Source organism: Pygocentrus nattereri, chromosome 17, assembly GCF_015220715.1.
Source record: "Pygocentrus nattereri isolate fPygNat1 chromosome 17, fPygNat1.pri, whole genome shotgun sequence".
Classification (NCBI taxonomy): Eukaryota; Metazoa; Chordata; class Actinopteri; order Characiformes; family Serrasalmidae; genus Pygocentrus; species Pygocentrus nattereri.
In genome coordinates this window covers 5,114,861-5,136,164 of record NC_051227.1, presented here as the reverse complement: position 1 = coordinate 5,136,164, position 21,304 = coordinate 5,114,861, and the positions used below count along the sequence as shown (strand labels likewise).

Sequence of the window (21,304 nt, the reverse complement as noted above, 5' to 3'; positions counted from 1 at the left end):
AATTGAGATCACCTTCCTGAATTTCCGAGACAGAATTCCCAGTTATTTGTAGAGCAAGCTCGAATTGCTTTGCACTGAAAAATGAAAGAATTTAGTGTTTCAAATCAGCTTCATCAACATAGCTATGAAAACTGACCTCATGACTTCTCTGATGACTTTACTTAGAAGTAACAAAGCGAAAGAGAAACAATGAGAAAAGAAAAAAAGTGGAAATACCCTAAAATGGAACCTTGTGGAACACTGCAATAAGTTTCCCAATAGGACCAAACACTATTCATTAAATGGGCCAATTGTTTTTTGTTTTTCCTCGATGGAGGTTGGAAGTTCTGAGGAACAAATTCAAGTTGAAGAAAGAATGAGAACAGGTAGCTTGCGTTCTCCCTTTAGATCCTGGTGGATTTTCTGATGGCATGAGCCGAGGTGTTTTAGAACATGGTCAGAATTCTACGCATTTGATAGCATCAGCAGCTCGTTTTGCCACAAATCTTGGCCCAGAGAGTGAAGGTGGTGGGCGTGGGCGTCACTTTTGTACGTGGTGTCACACTGACAGCTGTTTTGCATGAAGGTGTCCTGTGTGAAGTGGCACTTGCAGCGGTCACATTCATTCAACTCACACATTCATTCAATACTGAAGTTCCAGTAACCGAGCAGCAGAGCGATGGAGCTGCCCGCCGCAGGACAGCACATCTACGCTGTGGAGCACATTGAAAAGAAACGGATCCGGAAGGTTTGGGAGAAGTTTTTTTTTATTAGCTTTTAGCGTTTTTGTTGTGAAATGTTATGCATGAGAGTGATTGTCTGTATTGGTCCGTGCAGCTACCCTTCATGCAGAACTGGGAATAATCAATAATTTCAATTCAGGATTCTGAAATAGGCTGTAATGCAGTAGCTTACACTTTCAACTAATGTTTTATTAGTCATTTTTTATTCAGATGATGTCTTCCACTTTAATGCACTTCAGAGCTTTATCAACTGCTTAGTATTACTCTTAATCAGTAGTTGCCAATTAACTGGCTACTCATGTACACTGACAGCTACTAGGGCAAAATTATTTCCTGAGCACTTTAATTTGTGTATTATACAGTAACTCTGAGGACCCAGTGACATTTGGTGGTAAATATATGAAGGACAAAACATTACAGCTTAGACCTGGAGTATATCATTTGGGCATATTGTCCTCACAGGTCCCTCAGAGACCTTTTGAAACTGATCGGGATCTTGTCACAGCTTGCCCAGTGGCTTGGACAGATGACGACAAGGTCTAGCTGTTTACAATTATGCCTTCTGAATCTGCATTCAACAAAAAGTTACACACTTAGTAGAAAAACAGTTACATTTTTCACATCTTTTGCATGAGTTAATAAGTAGAGTGGCATCTAAGTGCCCGTAATGCATGAAACAGAAAGAAGAAATATCTATGTACTAGTTTCCTTCACTTCCCCAACTTGTGGCCTATATGAGCCTGTGGACTAACTGGACCATTGGTTTGCTCACTGAAGGCTCAGACCCTGATTTTTATCCGTAAAGCTGCTTTGAGACAGCGCCTGTTGTGAAAAGCTCTATATAAGTAAACTTTGACTTGACTCAACTTGACTGTGAATTTCTTCACAGTTTGGTCACTCTGAAGGGGTCAGCTAGAAAGTGAGAGAGGTTTAGAGCAGTGGTTCTTAACTTAGTCCGGTCCCAGATGGTCAACATATTTCCTCTTTCCTAACTCGGCACCTGAAGCTGTTAAGAACACTCAATACCTGACTCAGGTGTGTTGGATAGAGCAGGACTGCATTGAGGAACCCCCCGCAGTCCTCAAGTGTACCTGCGAGGAACATGTGCCAGTAGGGTGTCTCATTTTTCTGTTTATGGTTCAGAAGAACTCTTTGTAAGCTCACGACCGGAACGATGCAGATTATATTAATGCACTTTCAGTAGCAGCTTCTTATGCAAATTCCTTGCGATACAGGAAAAAGATATTCAGATGTGAGAACTTCTCATTGAGCCACATCATGGTGATAATCTATATCAGGGGTATTTCATAAAAATTCAATAAGGTCCATTTACAGAAAGTTTCCTCAAGCGAAGGTCCGGAACATCATAATGTCTAACCAGTACTGTGATTCAGTGCCATGTATCCTAGTAGGAACATCAACAGCTTATACAGTCGACAACTGAATATCAAATCAAATGAAGCCCAGTTCAGTCACATTTCAACAATATTTACTGTCAGTTTTCTCTTTTTAGAGCAGGACATATGAAATAACTTCCCTCTGACTCACTTTCTTCTCTGACACTTCGTCCCTCCCCTGTGTCATGTCACTCACTCGAGTCTCAGTGAGTGATGCACAGATCTGATTGGCTGAGTAGCATCACTGTGTTATTTACAATGCATGCGATTGGTCTGTGAGTTTCCAGGCCACTAAAACCATTGTGCTACTGTAGATATGCAATTTAGCTCATTAAAGAGAAACAATATGACCCATATTATAATTTCTCTGGGTTATGTATGTGTATTGCACGTGTCCCAAAACACACACTTAGCCTAGCGCCCTCAAGCTCTATTGGCCTCTACAGACTTTAAGGAGGACCACAGGACTTGGACTACAGGACGTAATATTGACAGATATCACAATAAACAACAACATCATCTGGATCCACAAATAAAACGTATTATTAGTTGCAGGAATGTGATTTTAGCATGATATTGTATCCATAATCACTTTACTACTGTGAGTTAGATCTAGTGTTCAGGAAAAGCTCCTCTCTCTAACATTTGCTCATTTTTGTCTACAGGGGAGGATTGAGTATCTGGTCAAGTGGAGAGACTGGTCACCCAAGTGAGTGCTCTAGACTGATAGTGTGAGTGAGGAAAAGAGGTCAAACCCAAGTATGCACTGCATTGCTGCTGCTGATTCTGATGCACAAGCTTGTTTCAGCCATAAAAACTGCACTTACAACTCTCATCCAATGCCTTTGCTTACTATACTGTACTACAAGGTATTTTCTATATTACTACATACATGTTCTCTGTGAGGTGTTGAAGATGACTGCCTTGATGAGCTTTGGTTTAGGGGTGTACATTCTGACTCTTTTTCTATCTATCACAGGGGTCAGCAACAGGAGGTTACTGCCCTGTTGCGGCTCCCCAGCTGAAACAGATTTGTATGTGAAAATAAAATGATCCACCTTTAGAATAAAATAAAGTTCTGCTGATCGTTCAACACAGTTTAATGTAGAACTGCTAATTCACCCTTTAACCCTGAAGATCAGCGCAGACTGCTGGTCACCATAGCAATGCAGACAACAATCTCACCTAGCTAGCAGCTAACGAAAAGGCAAAGAGAGAGATTTAAGACAAACATCGATAATTTAGAGACAAATGGAATTATTGGCATGTATAATCATTCCAGCTGGTTTCCTGATACGTTTGATCTGCAATGAGAAACTGTCAAACATTAAAAAGTCGTGAAGTCAGTTTCTTATTCACCAGCTTCTCGTTTGAAGTCTCCCGTTCCACCTTAAATGGTGCAGGAGTTACATTCTGGCACCTCAAGCACCATTTAAGGTCAACAGGAAAATTTGAACCAGAGGCTGGCGAATGAGAAGCGGCTTCAGCCTCGTAAGAAGTAGAATGGTGAGAGACATTTTACAAGAAACTGTTCTACTTTTGCAAAAAAGTTTCCTGCTGGAGATGCGAGAAAAGTAGCCCTATGTAACCTAATGCTTAAAGCAGAGCAAAGTAAATCTGCGTTCTTGTTTCAATTTGGTCAACACTATCACATCAGCACATACTGAGACATGTACAAAAAAATTACTTCAATAAACTGGGCAGATAACTTTGTGGTAGCTAAAGTGGCTTGATTTTTTGTGTTGTGACCCCGATCTATCATTTTTGACTCACAAGAGTTAATGAGCAAATGTTTGCTTAATCAAAGGTAAGGAAAGCCTGGATTTTCACTTGACCGTAATGTGTAATAATCCATAATGGCAAACTATTGCTGTCAGGCCAAAACAAACAGCAGCACACGGGAAATTTAGCAGCTTACAGAAATGTTTAAAAACATTAGAAAAATAGGTTACTTTTGGTTACTGCGCTCCAGAAACAGAGGCTGCTTTGAATGAACTAATGAACTAATGCTAACACTAGAGCTAACTGTTGCTGTGGTAGATGATGACCTGCGACCTGTGATCCCGCCAGGTGCGCTAATACCAGGTATGATCAAAGCCTGTTGTCTTTTGCTTTGTAGGTATAACACATGGGAGCCTGAGGAAAACATCTTGGACCCACACCTGCTGGTCGACTTCCAAAAAAGGTGAACTGATGGAGAAGTGGAGGCTTTAAATTTATGATTAATTTCTAACACACACATCTTCTAAGCCGCTTCTCCTTCTGGATCGCTGGAGCCTGTCCCAGCTGACATTGGGCGAAACCCTGGACAGGTTGCCAGTCCATCGCAGGGCAGACAGACAGATTCACTCACACACAGGGGCAATTCAGCATGTCCAATTGGCCTGACTGCATGTCTTTGGACTGTGGGAGGAAACCGGAGAACCCGGAGGAAACCCACCCAGATACGGGGAGAACATGAAAACTCCACACAGAGAGGACTGTGGTCGCCTGTCCAGGGATTCGAACCCAGACGCTCCTTGCAGTGAGGCAACAGCGCTACCCCCCACCTTAATTTCTAGCATTAAACACTAAAATATTTCTCTCTTCCATTGGACATATTGTTTTCCAACATACTGTCTGTTGTTACCTATACTCAGCTGACATTAGTCACTTTAGCTAGTCAGTTAACTACCATCAGGAGAAGAAAATGTGTTGGAACTCAGGTGCTTCAGCTTCATTTGTGCAATATCGTTGTGTTCCTGTGAAACGCTTCCTTTGCTCTGCATATTTTGCGCCATGTTCTCCATTTTGTAGGTCTTGCTTTGTTAAGTGTAACAACATGACACCAGATGTGCTTTTTAAGCAAATGATGCCTCAACAACAAAATTCCATGTAGGTCACGTAGACGATCTAGACTTTCTTCTCTTTTTGTAGGGAGCGTCAGGAGCAGGTGATGGGATATCGCAAACGAGGCCCAAAACCTAAACATCTTCTCATGCAAGTGAGGAACGAACACAGCATTTTCTTCTCTTTTGTGGCCAAATATGTCCCCCCAGGTCTTTGCAGTTAAAGCTGGTTTTGAGTAAATAGATTAGTGTCTAATTGGTGGTTCTAACACCAGGATATCGTGAGTTAGGTTTCCAGTGGTGCCACAGCCATCTGTGGTCCAAGAGTTTATTATTGCTGTTCTCTCTATGGGTGAGCAGGGTGGTCCTCCTCCTCACCCATCATGACGCTTGCCAATGTGAGCATCTGTTAGCTGGCAAAACACAGTGTCCATAGCGTCTCCTATGAGCATGTTGAGCTGTCTAATCAGAGAATTTGTAGGGAGGAGAATTTCTACTCTGTAATGTCTTCTGGGTTTCTCAAACACTAGAGGGCGCTCCCAAGTGAGTCCAAAATAAATAGGTTAATATGGAGCATTTGAGTAAAATCGTAGTTCATAAATACTAAAACATTTTAATGTAAAAGAATACATGAATTTCCTGAGCACAGAACAGCATAAAACATTTTAACACTGCTGTCATATTTTAAGAGCTTTTAAACTGGAGTTATAGGAGGTTTAAACAACACCACATTTACGTCCAATCAGCACTCAGTAGCAGTAATGTTAGCGTCCTGCTGCCCAAACCTGCTTGCTGTGGAAAAAAGGGAAATTAGAGGTGAGTTTTTTTGCTTTGTTTAGTGAAATTCATCCTTCTACTTTCTAAAATTTCTTAGTTGTGGACAAATGATTAGAAACTATTTTAACTTCTCGTGTTTAGCCCCATTTATTCCTGTTTACTGAGGACTCACTTGTGGGTGCCCTCTGCTGTTTTGCAGTCCTGTTTTTGATATAACAGGGGAAATAGGAAGTGGCCAGGCTCCTCATGAGCCAGCTCTGGTCTAAACATGGTGGTGGAGGTTCTTGGAGGAACATTTGCCAGCTATCACTCTCTTAGACAGGTAACATCATATGACAGTGAGAAAAATAGCTAATGGGTGGAATTAAACATTTTTGGAAAAACAGTAAAAAAATGACTCTTAAACTTCTCTAGACAGTTCTCCTCAAGCTAAACATTTCTCCTCCTTATGAATATGCACCTGAACAAAATGTGGGTGGATCATGTACAAAATGTGTGGATATTTTGGCTATAAATGTGGATGGTTACTTATTCCAATTTACTTAATTTTGAAAGTTTGAGCAACTTGCAGTGGCCAGTTTTGAAGATTTTCCTTCTGTTTTTAAAACCAGGCAGAGATTTGTGACAATATCTCAATATTCAGAGACACAAGCCTTGAACATGAGATTAAAGAACATTTACCATCAGAATAACATTATATCAACTCTTTTAATAAGGGGCATGTATGTGAAAAATGTAAAATGTGCCAAAAATGGGGACCACTATATGCTCTCCCAGTATGTGTTTTTGTTTCCTATATGAGCAAAGTATACTGGCATAATTAGTATATTTAAAGTATGCTATGTTCATGTACTACAGGGAGATTCTCTCGAAAGAGGCCCCAAATATTCTGTAATAACTCTTGCTAGGACAAATCAATCTGAACGAAGCAACATGCAGGAAGCTCCTCAGTATATGGAGCTTTGAACAGGCTGGGATGCCCCTGTGTCGGAGTGATGAGGTAGGCGCCAGAGACCTATCAGCATGTTTAACCTCCATTTGCAACACCTGGGTGCATACCCCCGTACACCTTCACGTGTCTGGCAGAAAATGGAGATCGCTACCAGCATCACATGTAATGCAATTGATTACACATACATCAAGGTATGTAGTGTATTTTTTGGTTTGGATTGCTTCATCCTAACGGGAGTTACAGCAGAATATCCGGGGGTCTCTTTCGAGAGAATGTCGCTGTAGTATACAAAAGAATACACAATTCTGGCCTGGGATATTCTTCTCTCAAGTAGGTATAGAACACATCATGCAAGTAAATCAGGTGTTATTTTCAGATATATTGTGAGCAGATACTGCACCTGCATCAAGGCATGTTTTGCACTGCGACTCATATATACATCAGTTTCTGCCCTATACAGATTACTGATTACATTTGCCTTCATGTTTCAGGCCCAATCATTTGCTCGGAGATCCAGCACACTCTCAGGCTTGGATGAGGTCAAAAGTGGCTGTCTCAAAACAGCCATACAGACACAGCGGAGCAGCAAAACGCACCACCCATACCAGCGTATCTGCAAGAAAAGCCTGGTGGAGCCTCTGGCTGATGGAAAACCGCAGCTGAACAGCAAGAAACACCAGCCTAACCGTAAAATATACCAGAAGGTGAAGGAGACTGAGGCAGCTAAAGATGGATGGAGCATTCCTCAGGTCTTGCAGCAGAAATGGGTTCAGAATGTCCCAGCAAAACTGAAGGACATCACCATAGAGCTTGAGGAGCTTCCAACTAATGTGAGATGTGGTGGTAAGTCAGAACTTGGCTCCAGTCTCATTGCTAAGGAGGCTCATGCCAGTGGAATAAGCACCAAGCTGAAGATTGTACAGAACAAGAACATAAACGGACGAATCGTCATCGTCATGAGCAAATATATGGAAAATGCCACCCAGGATCCCAAGATGATACATAGTGAAGCAGACTTGGGGGTGAAGCAGCTGCTGGATAATGAGTCCAAAGTTGCTGAAAAACTGAGGCACTCTATGAATCCCAACTTTGAGAATGGCTGTGAAAAGGACAGCAAAGACAAGGCCAAGCCTCCTCCAAGTGGACTCACAAACGGACCATTCCATCCTGTTGCAAATGACTACATTACTTCAAGTCTATTGGCTGCTGAGACGGACAAACCAGAAGAGTTAAGCAGTTCAACATTTAATGGACATTTTAAGTCCAGCCTGACTGCAAAGCCTTCCGAAAAAGATGTCATTGCCTATTCACACCAAAGGAGTCCCCATGGAGCGCACAAGCGGCAATACTCAGAGCCAGACAATGAGAGGGACACTGAGGCCAACAGTGCACCAAACTCTGGACCAAGTCAGTTTCAAAGCAACATAATTGGTCACCAGCACTCAAATAGACACAGGCTTGAATTGCAGGACAAGCCTATGGATCTCAGCTGTTCACAATTAAGAAAGGAAGGCAAATCAATCACAGATAGTCAAGTGAAGTGGAACTCTGAGAAAGAAGAGGGACCTCAACCAGAATGGACAGAAAAACAACCAGAATGTGAACCGTTTCCAACCTTTATGCCTTTTTTTGGTAATATAATAATTACAGATGTAACAGCACACTGCCTTACAGTAACATTTAAGGAATATATCTAGAAATGATGGCAACAATAAAAACAACTGACATTATAACTGTTAACTTGTACACATGCAAAGTGGACTTGGTCTTCACACTTGAAGATTACTTTAATTGTTTTCACAATGATCCAGAATAAAGCTGTAAAGTGCAAGTTTTGATCATTTTAGCTATTCCTTATTAAGAATTTGACTGAGTGGGCATCACATGACACCATAGTGTACCAGAGACACCACAGGGCACCACAGAGCATGACAGGGCTTGGCAGGGCAAGACAGGACAGCCACAGAGCACTACAGGCCAAGAAAGGACACATTAGAGACCTGGGTATCACATAAAACACCTAGGGATCCATAAAACACCTTAGAATCTCACTGAATACCACAGAGACAAACAGGGCACTATATGGCACAATAAGGCATCACAGGACACCACAGGGACCCACAAAACACTTTAGAATCTTTATAGGTACTACAGAGACAAAGAAGGCATTACAGGACACCAAATAACACTATAAGGCACTGCAGGGCACCATAAAGCATCACAGGGCATCACAGAGCACCACAGAATGTCAAAGGACATTGTAGGACAGCACAGAGCAAAACAGGTCACCACAAAGAAGCCACAAAACACTTCAGAGTCTCAATGGGTATCACAGGGTTAAACAAGGCACTACATTGCACCAAAGGACAAAATAGGGCATCACAGGACACCATAAAGCAATGCAGGGCATCATAGGACACCTTATGGCTCATGGAGCTCTACAGAATGCCATAGGGCATCACAGGACAGTACAGAGCAACACAGGGCACCATAGGGGACCACAGAGCACCATAGAATGCCATAGGCATGGAGAGAATAATGCATCACAGGCCATAGAACACCATAAGGCAGTGCAGAGCACTACTGAGCATCATAGCACATCCTGGGACACCATAGGGTATTAAGGTGGACTATAGAGCATCATGGGCATTAGACCACCTTTACATTTTCATATGTAAATGTGAGACCTATCTTTCTACTCTTTTATGATATTCTGCACGTAGTACTCTAAAAACATTAGACATAGCAACAGTACCCAAAACTCGGCAACTGTTCGCTTAGCAAAGGATCAGTTGGCCCAAACCAGTCTGAAAATAATCCAGTCCTAACATCTCTGGTCCTAATACAATTCAGTCTGAATGTGATCCATTCTGAGCTTGCAGATTATCCCCAGTTGAAGGAAGATGCACAATTCCATTCATATTTATAGGAGCATCTAAAAAGCTTAGATTTAAAAGTGTAAGCCACCCCCTGTGGCCCACCTCTGTTAAATTTTTACAAACTGTGTGTGAGTAAAAGTAAATATGCTGGCTGTCTAAAGGTCAAGTGTTGAGCACAGTACAAAGACAGATTAATCAAAGATACTCAGCTGATGGGACTATTTCTCCTCATTATTTATTTTTTGCACACCTAATTTCATACTTTTGGCCTTTGAGCAGATAGGAGTCTCACCTGGATCTGTGATAAAAGAAAGTGAGTATACGAAAGTTCACATGGGGAATTGAAATTGAGAAGAAATGCTTAAATGAACTGTAGCTTACACCTGGTCAGAAGGGACATTCAGAGAGCACCTAAGGATTTCGTCAAACTCAGAATCCATGGCAATAATTTTAGTTCATTTTTATTTTTATAGAATCTGGCTGGTTCTCTTTCAATTCTGCAAGTACTGTAGTAGTGCTTATTTGACCATTAAATTTTGGTCAGAACTGAAAGGGTTACAGTCTTGTAAATGGACCAAATAGGATTGTTTTTCTCTGTGGTATCTAGGTAGATACAGCAAAGCAATCGCTTCCATTGGTTAGGACTTCAGCAGCTGGACTGAATGCCTTACACGTTAGATCAACTACCAGTATAATTAGGAATTGATGGAGGAATCATGTTTTGATTTCCACTGGGTGGAACTAATTTAATGAGTAAAGTGTCACTCAAGGCGTTCGGGAAGTTCTAGATACATCACTCACAGGGAACACTAGCCTAACAATTAGGTTTCTGAATGTTAGAAATCAAAAGTGGCAGCTGCCATTCTAGCCAGAGGTCTTCACTGAAGGAGTCACTTGTACAAGCACTTTTACAACAAAGTAAAATATTTTTTACCGAAAATCTGTAAATCTTGTCTTTTACAAGTTTCAAATGTCAGTATTACAACTACCATAAACTATTGCTGTGGACTATGAATATAACATTACAAATCCCATAGGGACAAATTTGGTGATGTTGAATGGACAAACCAAGGCTACTTATAAAACCAATATACTCACTTTTATGACTGCATCTGTCGCTCAGATTAAGCTTCATTCATCACGGGACTTTCTCTTATGCTCGTATTTTATTCCATGCATACAGCATTTCACAGTGTTTTCACAGGTGCTTGAGTAATGCTTGACTGGACATCCTTCTCTAACAGACACTGTTTACTACCGCTATTGCTGCACGTAAGTCCTTTTTGCTCTAGCCATTTTTTGGGGGGATTTTTACCCTATTTTTCGCCCCAATTTCACCGTTTCCAAATCCACCCGCTAGTTAGGACTCCCCCAATCACACGATGCCATCAGCGTTAGGAGGGTGAAGGCAGCACAGACTTCCTCCAAGACCTGAGAAACCAGCCACCGCTTCTTTTCGAACTGCCGCTCATGCAGCGTCACTGGACAGCCAAACATAATCGGAGGAAAGCGCAAACCGCCAGATCTGTTACATCAGCTAACAGACACCTTCACTGACTAGTATCTCATTGAGTGATGGGGAGAAGGGCAGCCATCCTACCCACCCAGAGAGAGCTTTCTTAGACCCCCGGCTACGGGTGGCTGTAGCATCACCAGGGATCGAACTCGTGATCTCCTGATGACACAGTCAATGCTTAGATGGTTGCGCCACTTTGGAGGTCGCACTAGCCATTTAATAATACATCCACTCTTTTTGCCACAGGACAGCAAAGATACTGACTGTCCGGTAAAAATTGTGTCTTCCTTACAGAGGAGCTGAATCCTGATGTCTGAATCTACATACTGGTTTGAGGTTCTTTTCCTTGGGATACTTATACAAGGTCTGCAATCAGCAGGTTAGTCCTTAAAATGTCTCTTTTAAGGGTCACTCTGCTGTTTGTTTGAATAAGATTCGAATTGACAGAGAACAGTAGGGAAGTCTCTTTCTGGACACTGTAATCAATGGTATCCAGAGGAAGTTCCCTGTTAACAATGGGAGATACATTCCAGAACAAATATTACCTCTTACTGTGATGGGTTCATGTACAGAGTCGCATCCATTCACACTCAAGTCGAGACTTGGTGTCTCAGAGACTCAACACTTGACTTGGACTCACACCTCAGAGATTTGAGATCATTAAAGTATGAAACCCTGTAACATAACTGTGTTTTTATGTGGCATTTCACTAACAGTGGTTGTGGAGCGGAGAGATGCATTCCAGCTGTTACGGAATGTCCGAAATCGCAGGGCAAATTACTTTCTGGAGGAGATTAAGCCGGGGGATCTGGAGCGGGAATGCTATGAGGAGCTGTGCTCTCAGGAGGAGGCTGCAGAGATCTTTCAGAGCAAAGAGAAAACGGTACACAAACACAAAAATATACATGTAATCCATACATAGAATGTCAAAGAGCCATAAAAGAGACTGCAGACTAACGTTACACTGATACCGAAGGCAGTTCATGCTTTAAAGTTGGTACTGCAGCCGCTTTCAGTGGAACAATTTTATTCACCCTCAAAAACTGTCGGCATCTGAAAAAGTGAGTCCTCGTTGGGGAGTAGATGTTCGTTCACTGGTTGTGGAAAACACCTACAGTTTTGCTACCGAACATGATGACACAGTATGCCCCCCTGCTGGGATGTGTTTACCTTTTTGCTAGTTTCTTGTTAGCAAGCTATTTCGATATCTCCATCTAACATGGCTAATCTAGCTTTTTGTTTAAAGTTATTTTCACCTATCCATCGTTTTATCATTTGGTAGATGTTAGGTGGTGTTATCATTCTCATATAGCTGTGCAGGAATTTTTTCCATAAAGAATTTATATCATTTATTCAGCTTGGAATCCCACATTGTTGTGTGTTTAGTGTCCTCCAGCAATTCTGGACACATCCTCAAATTTCAATCTTGCGACTATGACAAAGATAATATGGTGCACCTTTCCATGGTGAGCTGACACGACTCAAACACCAGTATTTCTGAGATTAATAATTGTCTGTAAGGTAATAACAGAATTTGTTTTAACCCGTTTTAGGCACTTATGTTTCTTGTGAAAAGGGCCTATAGACAATCCCACAGACCTAATAGCAGGCATTAACAGTAACAGTGCTAACTGGGTGGGCCCACACCGAAGCCGTGAATTGAAGTTGATTGATTGAACCAAGTTGACTATTACTTGGTTATTAGATTGTCAGTGCTGGATAGGGTTGGGTATGGACCCACTGGCGACCCCCTCTATAATTTGTCTGAACACATCACTGGTGCTCTGCTGCAGCCACCACAGCACAATGACCACACTGCCTACCCCCCAAATCAGCCAATCAGAGTGGTAGTCATTATCATACAAAGTTAACACCCACTTTTTCTTGACAAAAAGCATAAAAGAATACAAAAGCAAGGTGTCATTCTTTGTACTCTTCACAGCTGTCTTTTAGAGGCCATGGGGAACTATGCTAAACTGGACAAAAGTAAAATATCTATGTTTCTGTTGAACAACAAAGCAACAACAGTCTGATATGGCAGTGGATTATAGTGACTTTAGATTAGGGCCATCCACACCACTACAGGCTCAAATATCACTGTTTTAATTAAATTCGACTGTTTTAACTTCTGTCAACACTGCCATTTTCTTGTCGTGTCATTTTTCCTTACAGCTGGAGTTTTGGTATCGATACCAAAGTAAGTACACTTTTCTAAATGCTTCCTGTGAAATATATGCATCACACTGCATGAAAATATAAATGACTAAAACCAGATTTGACTAATTTTCATATAATACAATCAACACAATACAATTGCATTCAATACTGAAGATACTGAACCAAGCCAGTGTGATATGAGAAGGTATATGAAACTAGCAATACAGGGGGCCAAGCACCATTAACTGCACAATTATATATTCTTAGAATAGAGCAAACACAATGGATTCCTGAGGGGAACCCTGAAAATAAATGTTTATGTAACAGAATCATTGTACTTGTATTTTAGTAATACTCTCTTTTCAGTAAGATTCGACTAAAAAGAAAAGGTTTCAAATTTGAACCTGGAAAAATATTTGTTTTTTCCATGGTATCGTCATAGACACAGCCAAACAAGCTCTCATTGTTTCATCACTGAGTGTGTTTTCAGATTATTAATTGTTTGTTTGTTTCTCATTAACCCTCTGTGGTCTTTGAGGTCATTCTCTCAATTTGTTTATATCTTCTTAAACTCTCCTTTAAAGGCTCTTCTTGTAATATCGTCCTCGTATGTTTCATATCAAAATGCTCCGTTATCTTCTTCACTATTTTCCAAACCTGCTGCAGCAGCTTCAGCAGCTGTAAAGTCTCTGCACTCCAATTCACACATGTCTCCGATGTGGACTGAATGAAGAATGAAGGGTTTCCGGTGTGACGGGTCAGCCCTTAGTTATTTCCTGAGTGTCCATCGGTCAGTTTCACACAGAATGTAGAACACATGAATCCACCAGTTCCACACAATGAGAGGCAGATGACGTGTATTTTAGCCCCTCTTCATTAGCTCATAACTACAGACTTGAACCTCAGAGACTCAACTCGGACTCTCACCTCAGAGATTCAAGACTCAACTCGGGCTCTCACCTCAGAGATTTGAGACTTGACTCAGAGTCAACCTCAGAGATTCGAGACTCAACTCAGACTCTCACCTTAGAGATTTGAAACTCGTCTCAGACTCACACCTCAGAGATTCGAGGCTCAACTCAGACTCACACCTCAGAGATTTGACACTCAACTCGGAATCTCACCTCAGGGATTCAAGACTCAACTCAGACTCTCGCCTCAGAGACTCGAGACTTGACTCGGACTCTCATCTCAAAGCCTCAACCTGGACTCACACCTGAGAGACGAGAGACTCGACTCGGACTTAAATCTCAGAGACTCAAGACGGACACACAAATCCACCACTTCCAAACAGTGAGAAGCAGATGACATGTATCTCAGCCCCTCTTCATAGGCTTATAACCCTGGATGTGAGTCACGTAGGATCTTGTGATAAGATGGAATGGAAAGGGCGACTCTACAGATTCAGGAAGTGTTTGAACTGGATTTCTGAGCTGGATCATCACAAAGACACACGAACGGATATAGAGAAAGAGAATTTGATTCATGAGCATGTTGTTTTATTTTGTATAATGAATGTTTCAAAATGATTATGTAATTGTAATGAGTTGTTACTGTACTGTAAAGCATTACCTTTTTTTATACACCTGACTCATATTTCAATAGTAATTTACATTGCAAGTAGTTTAATTATCAGCACGTTTTTTATGCTAATTGACATATAAACTACATACAGTCAACTAATCGCTGGTAAGAACTTTGAGATTTTGCTGTTTTAACCGAAAAATACTGAGACTGTCTGTATGTTTGCAGGGTCGGAGCGGTGCAGAGGTAACCCCTGTTTAAATGGTGGGGTCTGCAGTTTGGATCAGAGCGGTTCTGTTTGTCTTTGTCCGCCACGCTACACCGGACCACACTGTGAAACAGGTTCATTTACTAACCCTCAACTCACTCCCACCACATTCACCACTCTAAATACTACACTGTAAACTTAGGGCAGGGATATGGGGCTGGTTGTCGCACTTTCTTTGGCTCTGTTAACTCACCAAACAAATAACTGAAATCAGCCAAACGTCATGATAACAAAATCTCAGGCACAAAACGAGTAGAACATTACTGATATTTAATTTGGAACATGGAATATTGTCTTTCTAACGGTCCACTAATTGACCTAAATAACTTTGAATGAAATGTGCTCTATAAATAAAATTATAATCTATATTAAATTATTAATATTTTATTTTTAAGACGTTTTATTTTTGCTGTCAATTAAGATAATTTCAGACTTTGGTTGTACTGGGAAGAGTTTCAGTTGTACTGGGAGGAGGTTTGGTTGTACTGGAAGGAGATCTGGTTGTACTGGGAGGCGTTTCAGTTGTACTTGTTGAGATTTCTGTTGTATTGGGAGGGGTTCCATGGTACTGGTAGGAAGTTCAGTTGTACTGGGAGTACCTTTGGATGTACTGGGAGGTGTTTTAGAGGGGCTTCAGTGCAACTAGGAAGAGTTTCGGTTGTACTGAGAAGAGTTTCAGTTCTACTGGGAGGGGTTTTGGTTGTACTGGGAGGAAGTTCAGTTGTACTGGGAGGGGTTTCAGTTGTACTTTGAGGGATTTTGGTTGTATTGGGAGGGGTTCCATTGTACTGGGAGGAAGTTCAGTTGTACTGGGAGTACCTTTGGTTGTACTGGGAAGAATTTCAGTTCTACTGGTGGAAGATGTTGCTATAACATTACGTCTCAGTCCACCTCCTCGAGCGTTCTGAGTGATCAGATGTGTGTCTACCTGACTAGTGACTAGGTGTAAATGGGCCGTAAATCTGCCCCTGCCTAAACTGAGTCCATTAGCACATGTGACAACCATCCCCATCATGAGAGTGACAACACCTTCCTTTGCTGTACCAGAAAATAGCATTGTGACAAAGAAACAATGCTCCCTGCTCAGCTATTGTAATAGTGTATAACTGGTTTTACTGGTGTTGCTATAGCAGTGAGGTTTTCTGAGAACCTAAAAATATCAAATATTCTTTAAATATGGTTTATTCGTTACAGAGGTGTTTGAGTGTGAGTATAAGAACGGAGGGTGTTTACACTACTGCAGTAATTCCTCCCCCACTCGTACGAGTGTCACCTGCAGCTGTGCCAAGGGATATGAACTGGAGCCCAACGGAAAGAGCTGCCAAGAGACAGGTATAACAAACAAATGAACTTTGTAATGAACAAGGATTCAAAACAATAACATCTATAAAACACATACAGCGTAAAACTCCAATAATCCCAGTCACTGTAAAAGAAAATCACAACATTCCCACATTTACAGTACATGCTTTTACCGTGCTGTCTTTGTGTCTACCTTTTAGCAAAGTATCCCTGTGGAAAGCAGTGGACTCGGGGCTCAATGCTCCGCTCCTTACCGGACTATGTTGACCACACCCACTCATCCTCAAACCACACCCACCTGCTCTCAATCCACACCCACCTGGAGAATGTTTCTCACTCTGGACTCAATGACTCGGACACACGGATTGTAGGAGGTCAGCTGCAACCACAGGGTGGGAGTCCCTGGCAGGTGGGTGGAGTCTCAGTTAACTAATGAAAAGATGGGCATAAATAATTATAATACTGATAAAATTGTACATACAGTAATCTGTGGTGAGTGGGCGGAGTCTCAGTCATCTATTAAAACAGTCATAATTTTCCATATCAGGTGGACCGAGTCTCAGTGATTGAATTAAACAATAGGTATAATAGTCCATAGCAGGTGGGCGGAGTCACTCATTCATTTAATAACATGGTATAATAGACAATGGCAGATGGGCGGAGTCTCAGTCATCTAATAAAACAACAGGGATAACTGCCCACAGCAGGTGGGTGGAGTCTCAGATATCTAACAAACTGATAGGTTGGGTATAATGGGTTATAATAGGTGGGAGGAGTCTCAGTCAACTAAAAAACTATAGGTATAATAGTCCATGGCAGGTGGGTGGGGCCTCTCATGCATTTAATTAACAGGTATAATAGCTAGTCCATATCAGTCGGTGGAGTCTCAGTCATGTAAAAGAAAGATGGGTATGACAGTTCAGAGCAGGTGGGCGGAGTCTCTCATTTATTTAATAGCATGATAAATATAACAGACAATGGCAGGTGGGTGGAGTCTTAGCCATCTAAAAAAAAACGGGTATAATTGCCCCTAGTAGGTGGGCGGAGTCTCAGTCAACTAATAAAACATTTAATAAAATAATAGGTATAATAGTCCATATCAGGTGGGTGGATATGATAGGTATAAAAGGTGGGTGGAGTCTCAATTATTTTTATATAAGTGATGGGTGCAACAGCTCATTGTAAGTGGGTGGAGTCTCTCATACATTTAATAATTAACAGATAAAACAGCTTCTCCTCAGCAGATGGGCACAGTGTCAGACACTGTATCTAATAAAATGATAGGTATGCTGAACCATAACAGGTGGGAGGGGTCTGAAGACGACAGGTGTAACAGTCCATGACAGGTGGGCGGAGTCTCAGTGACCTACCCAGCCGACGCTATCGTGCTGATAAGAAGTGAAGCGGTGTAATTGGATCGCTCCTGCAGTAACACTCCATGTGTCAGTCTGTGTGTTCTGTAGGTTCTGCTACGCAGGAAGGATGAAAATGGCTTCTGTGGAGGAACCCTGATCAGCCCACGCTGGGTCATCACAGCCGCTCACTGTCTACAGGAAACACCTGACCATGTGACCATTGGTCAGCAAGTAGTTCCCTTTAGAACTCCTTTACAATACAAATCAACAAAAGAGACTTTAACAAACGCTCCCAGTGTTTGTTACTACTTAAAAACTACTGTTTAAAACTACTGAAGTGAATCTACTGAGAGCTGATTGGTTAGCGTTACTCCTACTGAGAGCTGATTGATTAGCGTTACTCCTACTGAGAGCTGATTGATTAGCGTTACTGCTACTGAGAGCTGATTGATTAGCGTTACTGCTACTGAGAGCTGATTGGTTAGCGTTACTGCAACTGAGAGCTGATTGGTTAGCGTTACTGCTACTGAGAGCTGATTGGTCAGCGTTACTGCTACTGAGAGCTGATTGGTCAGCGTTACTGCTACTGAGAGCTGATTGGTCAGCGTTACTGCTACTGAGAGCTGATTGATTAGCGTTACTGCTACTGAGAGCTGATTGTTTAGCGTTACTGCTACTGAGAGCTGATTGGTTAGCGTTACTGTTACTGAGAGCTGATTGGTAAGCGTTATTGCTACTGAGAGCTGATTGATTAGCGTTACTGCTACTGAGAGCTGATTGATTAGCGTTACTGCTACTGAGAGCTGATTGGTTAGCGTTACTGCTACTGAGAGCTGATTGGTTAGCGTTACTGCTACTGAGAGCTGATTGGTTAGCGTTATTGCTACTGAGTGCTGATTGGTTAGCATGACTGCTACTGAGTGCTGATTGGTTAGCATTACTGCTACTGAGTGCTGATTGGCTGGCATTACTGCTCTCACTCAGGAGCGCCCTCTAGTGTTTGACAAACCTGAAAGTCATTATTTAGTAGTAATTCTCTTCTCTATGCATTCTCTGGATTATAGCAAGACTTATTATATGATTTATTCTGTGTATGCAGGACATTAGAACAATTTTCACTAATCCTTGTGCATATTTGTAGGTGATTATGACAAGTTGCGTCCAGATGAAGGTGAGCAGCAGATTAGAGTGGAGAAAGTCCTGGTCCATCCTCATTTCCACGAGTACACATTCGACAGTGACATAGCACTGCTGTACCTGTCCCAGCCTGTGGAGTTCAGCGCCGTGGTCTCACCTGCCTGCATGCCCAATGCTCACCTGGCCCAGGTGCTGATGACGGAGAATCAGCGCGGCCTGGTGACCGGCTGGGGCGCCACAAGTTTCCTGGGCAGCTCCTCGCGCTTCCTGCGGAAGGTGATGCTGCCGGTGATTGGCCAGGAGGAGTGTATGAGGTCCACCGAGCAGGTCATCACCGACAACATGTTCTGCGCCGGGTTCCTCCAGGCGGAGATGGATGCGTGCACCGGGGACAGCGGGGGGCCGTTCGTGGTCAACTACAGGGGCACCTGGTTCCTCACAGGGATCGTCAGCTGGGGAGAGAAGTGCGCGGCGGAAGGAAAATATGGCGTTTATACGCGAATCAGCAACTTTCTGCAGTGGATAGACGACGAGATGAAGCAGCAGGAAGAGATCGCCAGACAAAACACAACAGCCACCAACAGTCCAAAAACCCGGCAGTGATTCCTGATCATATATAATGAAGGAATTAAAGCTATATGCATATCCTCAGATTAGATGTTTTGATATTTCATGTGTTAACAGAAATTCCCACCAATTGTCTGCAGAAATAAAAGGCTAAGACATAAACAAAGTCATTCACAGTGGGTTTATGCGAAATGCTCTGTTCTTGAGAAACTTACCATTTATGAATTTGTGGTTAGTGTAGTGGACAACACCTCTGTCTTCTATGCAGGAGACTGGGGTTCAATCCTCACCTGGGTAAGCACCTTACACTATACTGATGAGTCCTTGGGCAAGACTCCTAACACTGCCTGCGCCTACCTGTGTAAAATCATCAAATTGTTAGTCACTCTGGATAAGAGCGTCAGCCAAATGCCGTAGATGTAAATTTGAGATGTTCACCCTCATGCTGTCCTCTACGAGTTCTTCAACATTACAGCCAGGTTTGATGGTTTAGGGATGTGCGTCCTGGCTAATTTTGGCAGAAGCTAAAGAGTGGATATTTAGTTCATCACAGGTAAGAAAAAAACTGACATTTCATCTGAAATAATACCATAATATCTAACGGTAAACTGGTGCTAGCACGCTAAAACAATTATGCAAAATTTAGCACCTCACAAAACTTGAAAATGTTTTATTATTCAAAAATAGAGAAAGAAAATCTTTTTGTCGCTGCGCTCGACTACCAGAGGCTGCTTTGAATGCACCAGTGAGCAGAAGCTAACACTGAAGGTAACCAGTGCAGGAGTAGATGGTAATGATTCAGAAAAGCGTTTCGTCGTCTTTGTCTTTGGTTCTAGCTAGTTAGCCTACTTACAGCAGCACTTCTACAGCCCCAATGCCACACGGTCTTTCAGTGCTGCTGCTTCCAAACTTCGAACTCTTTGCCACAGTCTTGCTTTTCTCTATTACTGCACTCTATTCTTCTTTCTCCAAACCTTAGGGGGTTTCTTTCTTCCCAGTGTAAGTCTGTAAAAACCAGTGGTGGACAGTAACTAAGTAATTTGTTACTGTACTTAAGTAGTTTTTTTTTCATATATCTGTACTTTACTTTCTCCATTATGGGCGTCTTTTTCCTTTCACTCCACTACATTTCAGAGTCTAATATCCGACTTTTTCCTCCTACATTTTGAGAAATCTGTTGTTCCTTTTGGTTTCTGTGTGTATAAAAACGTAACATGTCAAAACGAAAGAAGCGCAAAGCCAGAGCACCAATCAGGGCCCAGCGGTCACCTTGTTTAGAGCTGGTTTTGACCTGTTGGTCATACCGACCCAGTGCAGCACACGGTTCAACGTCAGCGCAGCAGCGTAAAACTTTGGGAGAGTCTGTTCAACATAAATGATGAACTAACCTAACTTTGTGTAAATAGAGCTCAATATAGAAATATGTCCACATATGCAGTCGAGACTGACGCGGCTTTTTTCTGAATTTCTACAAACACCATTTCATTTTATAGTAAATTAGTTTGGGCTGGTTTATGTTTATGAACAGACGCCTACAGATCAACATAGTAAAGGAGCTCATCTGTGATCCTGAGTTTAAAGCCAGTTTTTATTAAACTTAAACTTGGAACTAAGTTGTAAATAAATCTGAAACTGAAACTTTGCTTGTGTGTAAAAAGTGATTTCAGAGCCACTCGGTTCTCCCTGATGGAAACTGTTTACCTTCAGTGTTTTGTGCTTCTGATCATTTTAATAGACGTCAGCGTCACTAATTAATGACGTTCTATTAAAAGACTGGTTTACCAAGAGAGACGCTGGAGGACTTTCACCTGAAATGAGTTCATGAAGCCAGTCTGGTTATAAAAATGATAACAGGACATCAGAGCCAGAATTACTCTTTTAGTACTTTTACTTTATACTTAAGTACATTTGAAGGCAAATACT

The 21,304-nt window shown here is 41.9% G+C and overlaps 2 protein-coding genes across 3 annotated transcripts; both read left to right on the top strand.

The window, feature by feature from the left end:
• Positions 1-621: 621 nt before the first annotated feature.
• LOC108410419 (E3 SUMO-protein ligase CBX4-like) lies at positions 622-8,507 on the top strand. Of its 2 annotated transcripts, XM_017681482.2 has the most exons (5): positions 622-727; positions 2,785-2,828; positions 4,239-4,304; positions 5,036-5,102; positions 7,168-8,507. In XM_017681482.2, exons 1-5 carry the CDS (start codon positions 659-661, stop codon positions 8,371-8,373), a joined length of 1,452 nt encoding a protein of 483 aa, XP_017536971.2. In that variant the 5' UTR covers positions 622-658; the 3' UTR covers positions 8,374-8,507. The 2 variants fall into 2 exon arrangements, with proteins under 2 accessions (XP_017536971.2, XP_017536972.2); XM_017681483.2 differs by lacking the exons at positions 622-727; positions 2,785-2,828; positions 4,239-4,304; positions 5,036-5,102 and adding an exon at positions 5,889-6,046.
• A 1,222-nt stretch (positions 8,508-9,729) lies between these two features.
• Positions 9,730-19,551, top strand: LOC108410436 (coagulation factor IX). Its single transcript, XM_017681514.2, has 9 exons — positions 9,730-9,868; positions 11,366-11,450; positions 11,788-11,954; positions 13,244-13,268; positions 14,981-15,094; positions 16,215-16,352; positions 16,523-16,731; positions 17,786-17,900; positions 18,819-19,551. The coding sequence occupies exons 2-9, from the start codon at positions 11,381-11,383 to the stop codon at positions 19,415-19,417; spliced, it is 1,437 nt and encodes a 478-aa protein (XP_017537003.2). The 5' UTR covers positions 9,730-9,868; positions 11,366-11,380; the 3' UTR covers positions 19,418-19,551.
• Positions 19,552-21,304: the final 1,753 nt, after the last annotated feature.

Bases quoted from the DNA above. Each gene is read 5' to 3' on its own strand.
- LOC108410419 (XM_017681482.2), top strand. From the start codon at position 659: ATGGAGCTGCCCGCCGCAGGACAGCACATCTACGCTGTGGAGCACATT. The intron at 2,829-4,238 runs GTGAGTGCTCTA...TTTGCTTTGTAG, and splicing joins TGGAGAGACTGGTCACCCAA to GTATAACACATGGGAGCCTG. The intron at 4,305-5,035 runs GTGAACTGATGG...CTCTTTTTGTAG, and splicing joins CTGGTCGACTTCCAAAAAAG to GGAGCGTCAGGAGCAGGTGA.
- LOC108410436 (XM_017681514.2), top strand. From the start codon at position 11,381: ATGTCTGAATCTACATACTGGTTTGAGGTTCTTTTCCTTGGGATACTT. The intron at 16,353-16,522 runs GTATAACAAACA...TCTACCTTTTAG, and splicing joins AAAGAGCTGCCAAGAGACAG to CAAAGTATCCCTGTGGAAAG. The intron at 16,732-17,785 runs GTGGGTGGAGTC...TGTGTTCTGTAG, and splicing joins AGGGTGGGAGTCCCTGGCAG to GTTCTGCTACGCAGGAAGGA.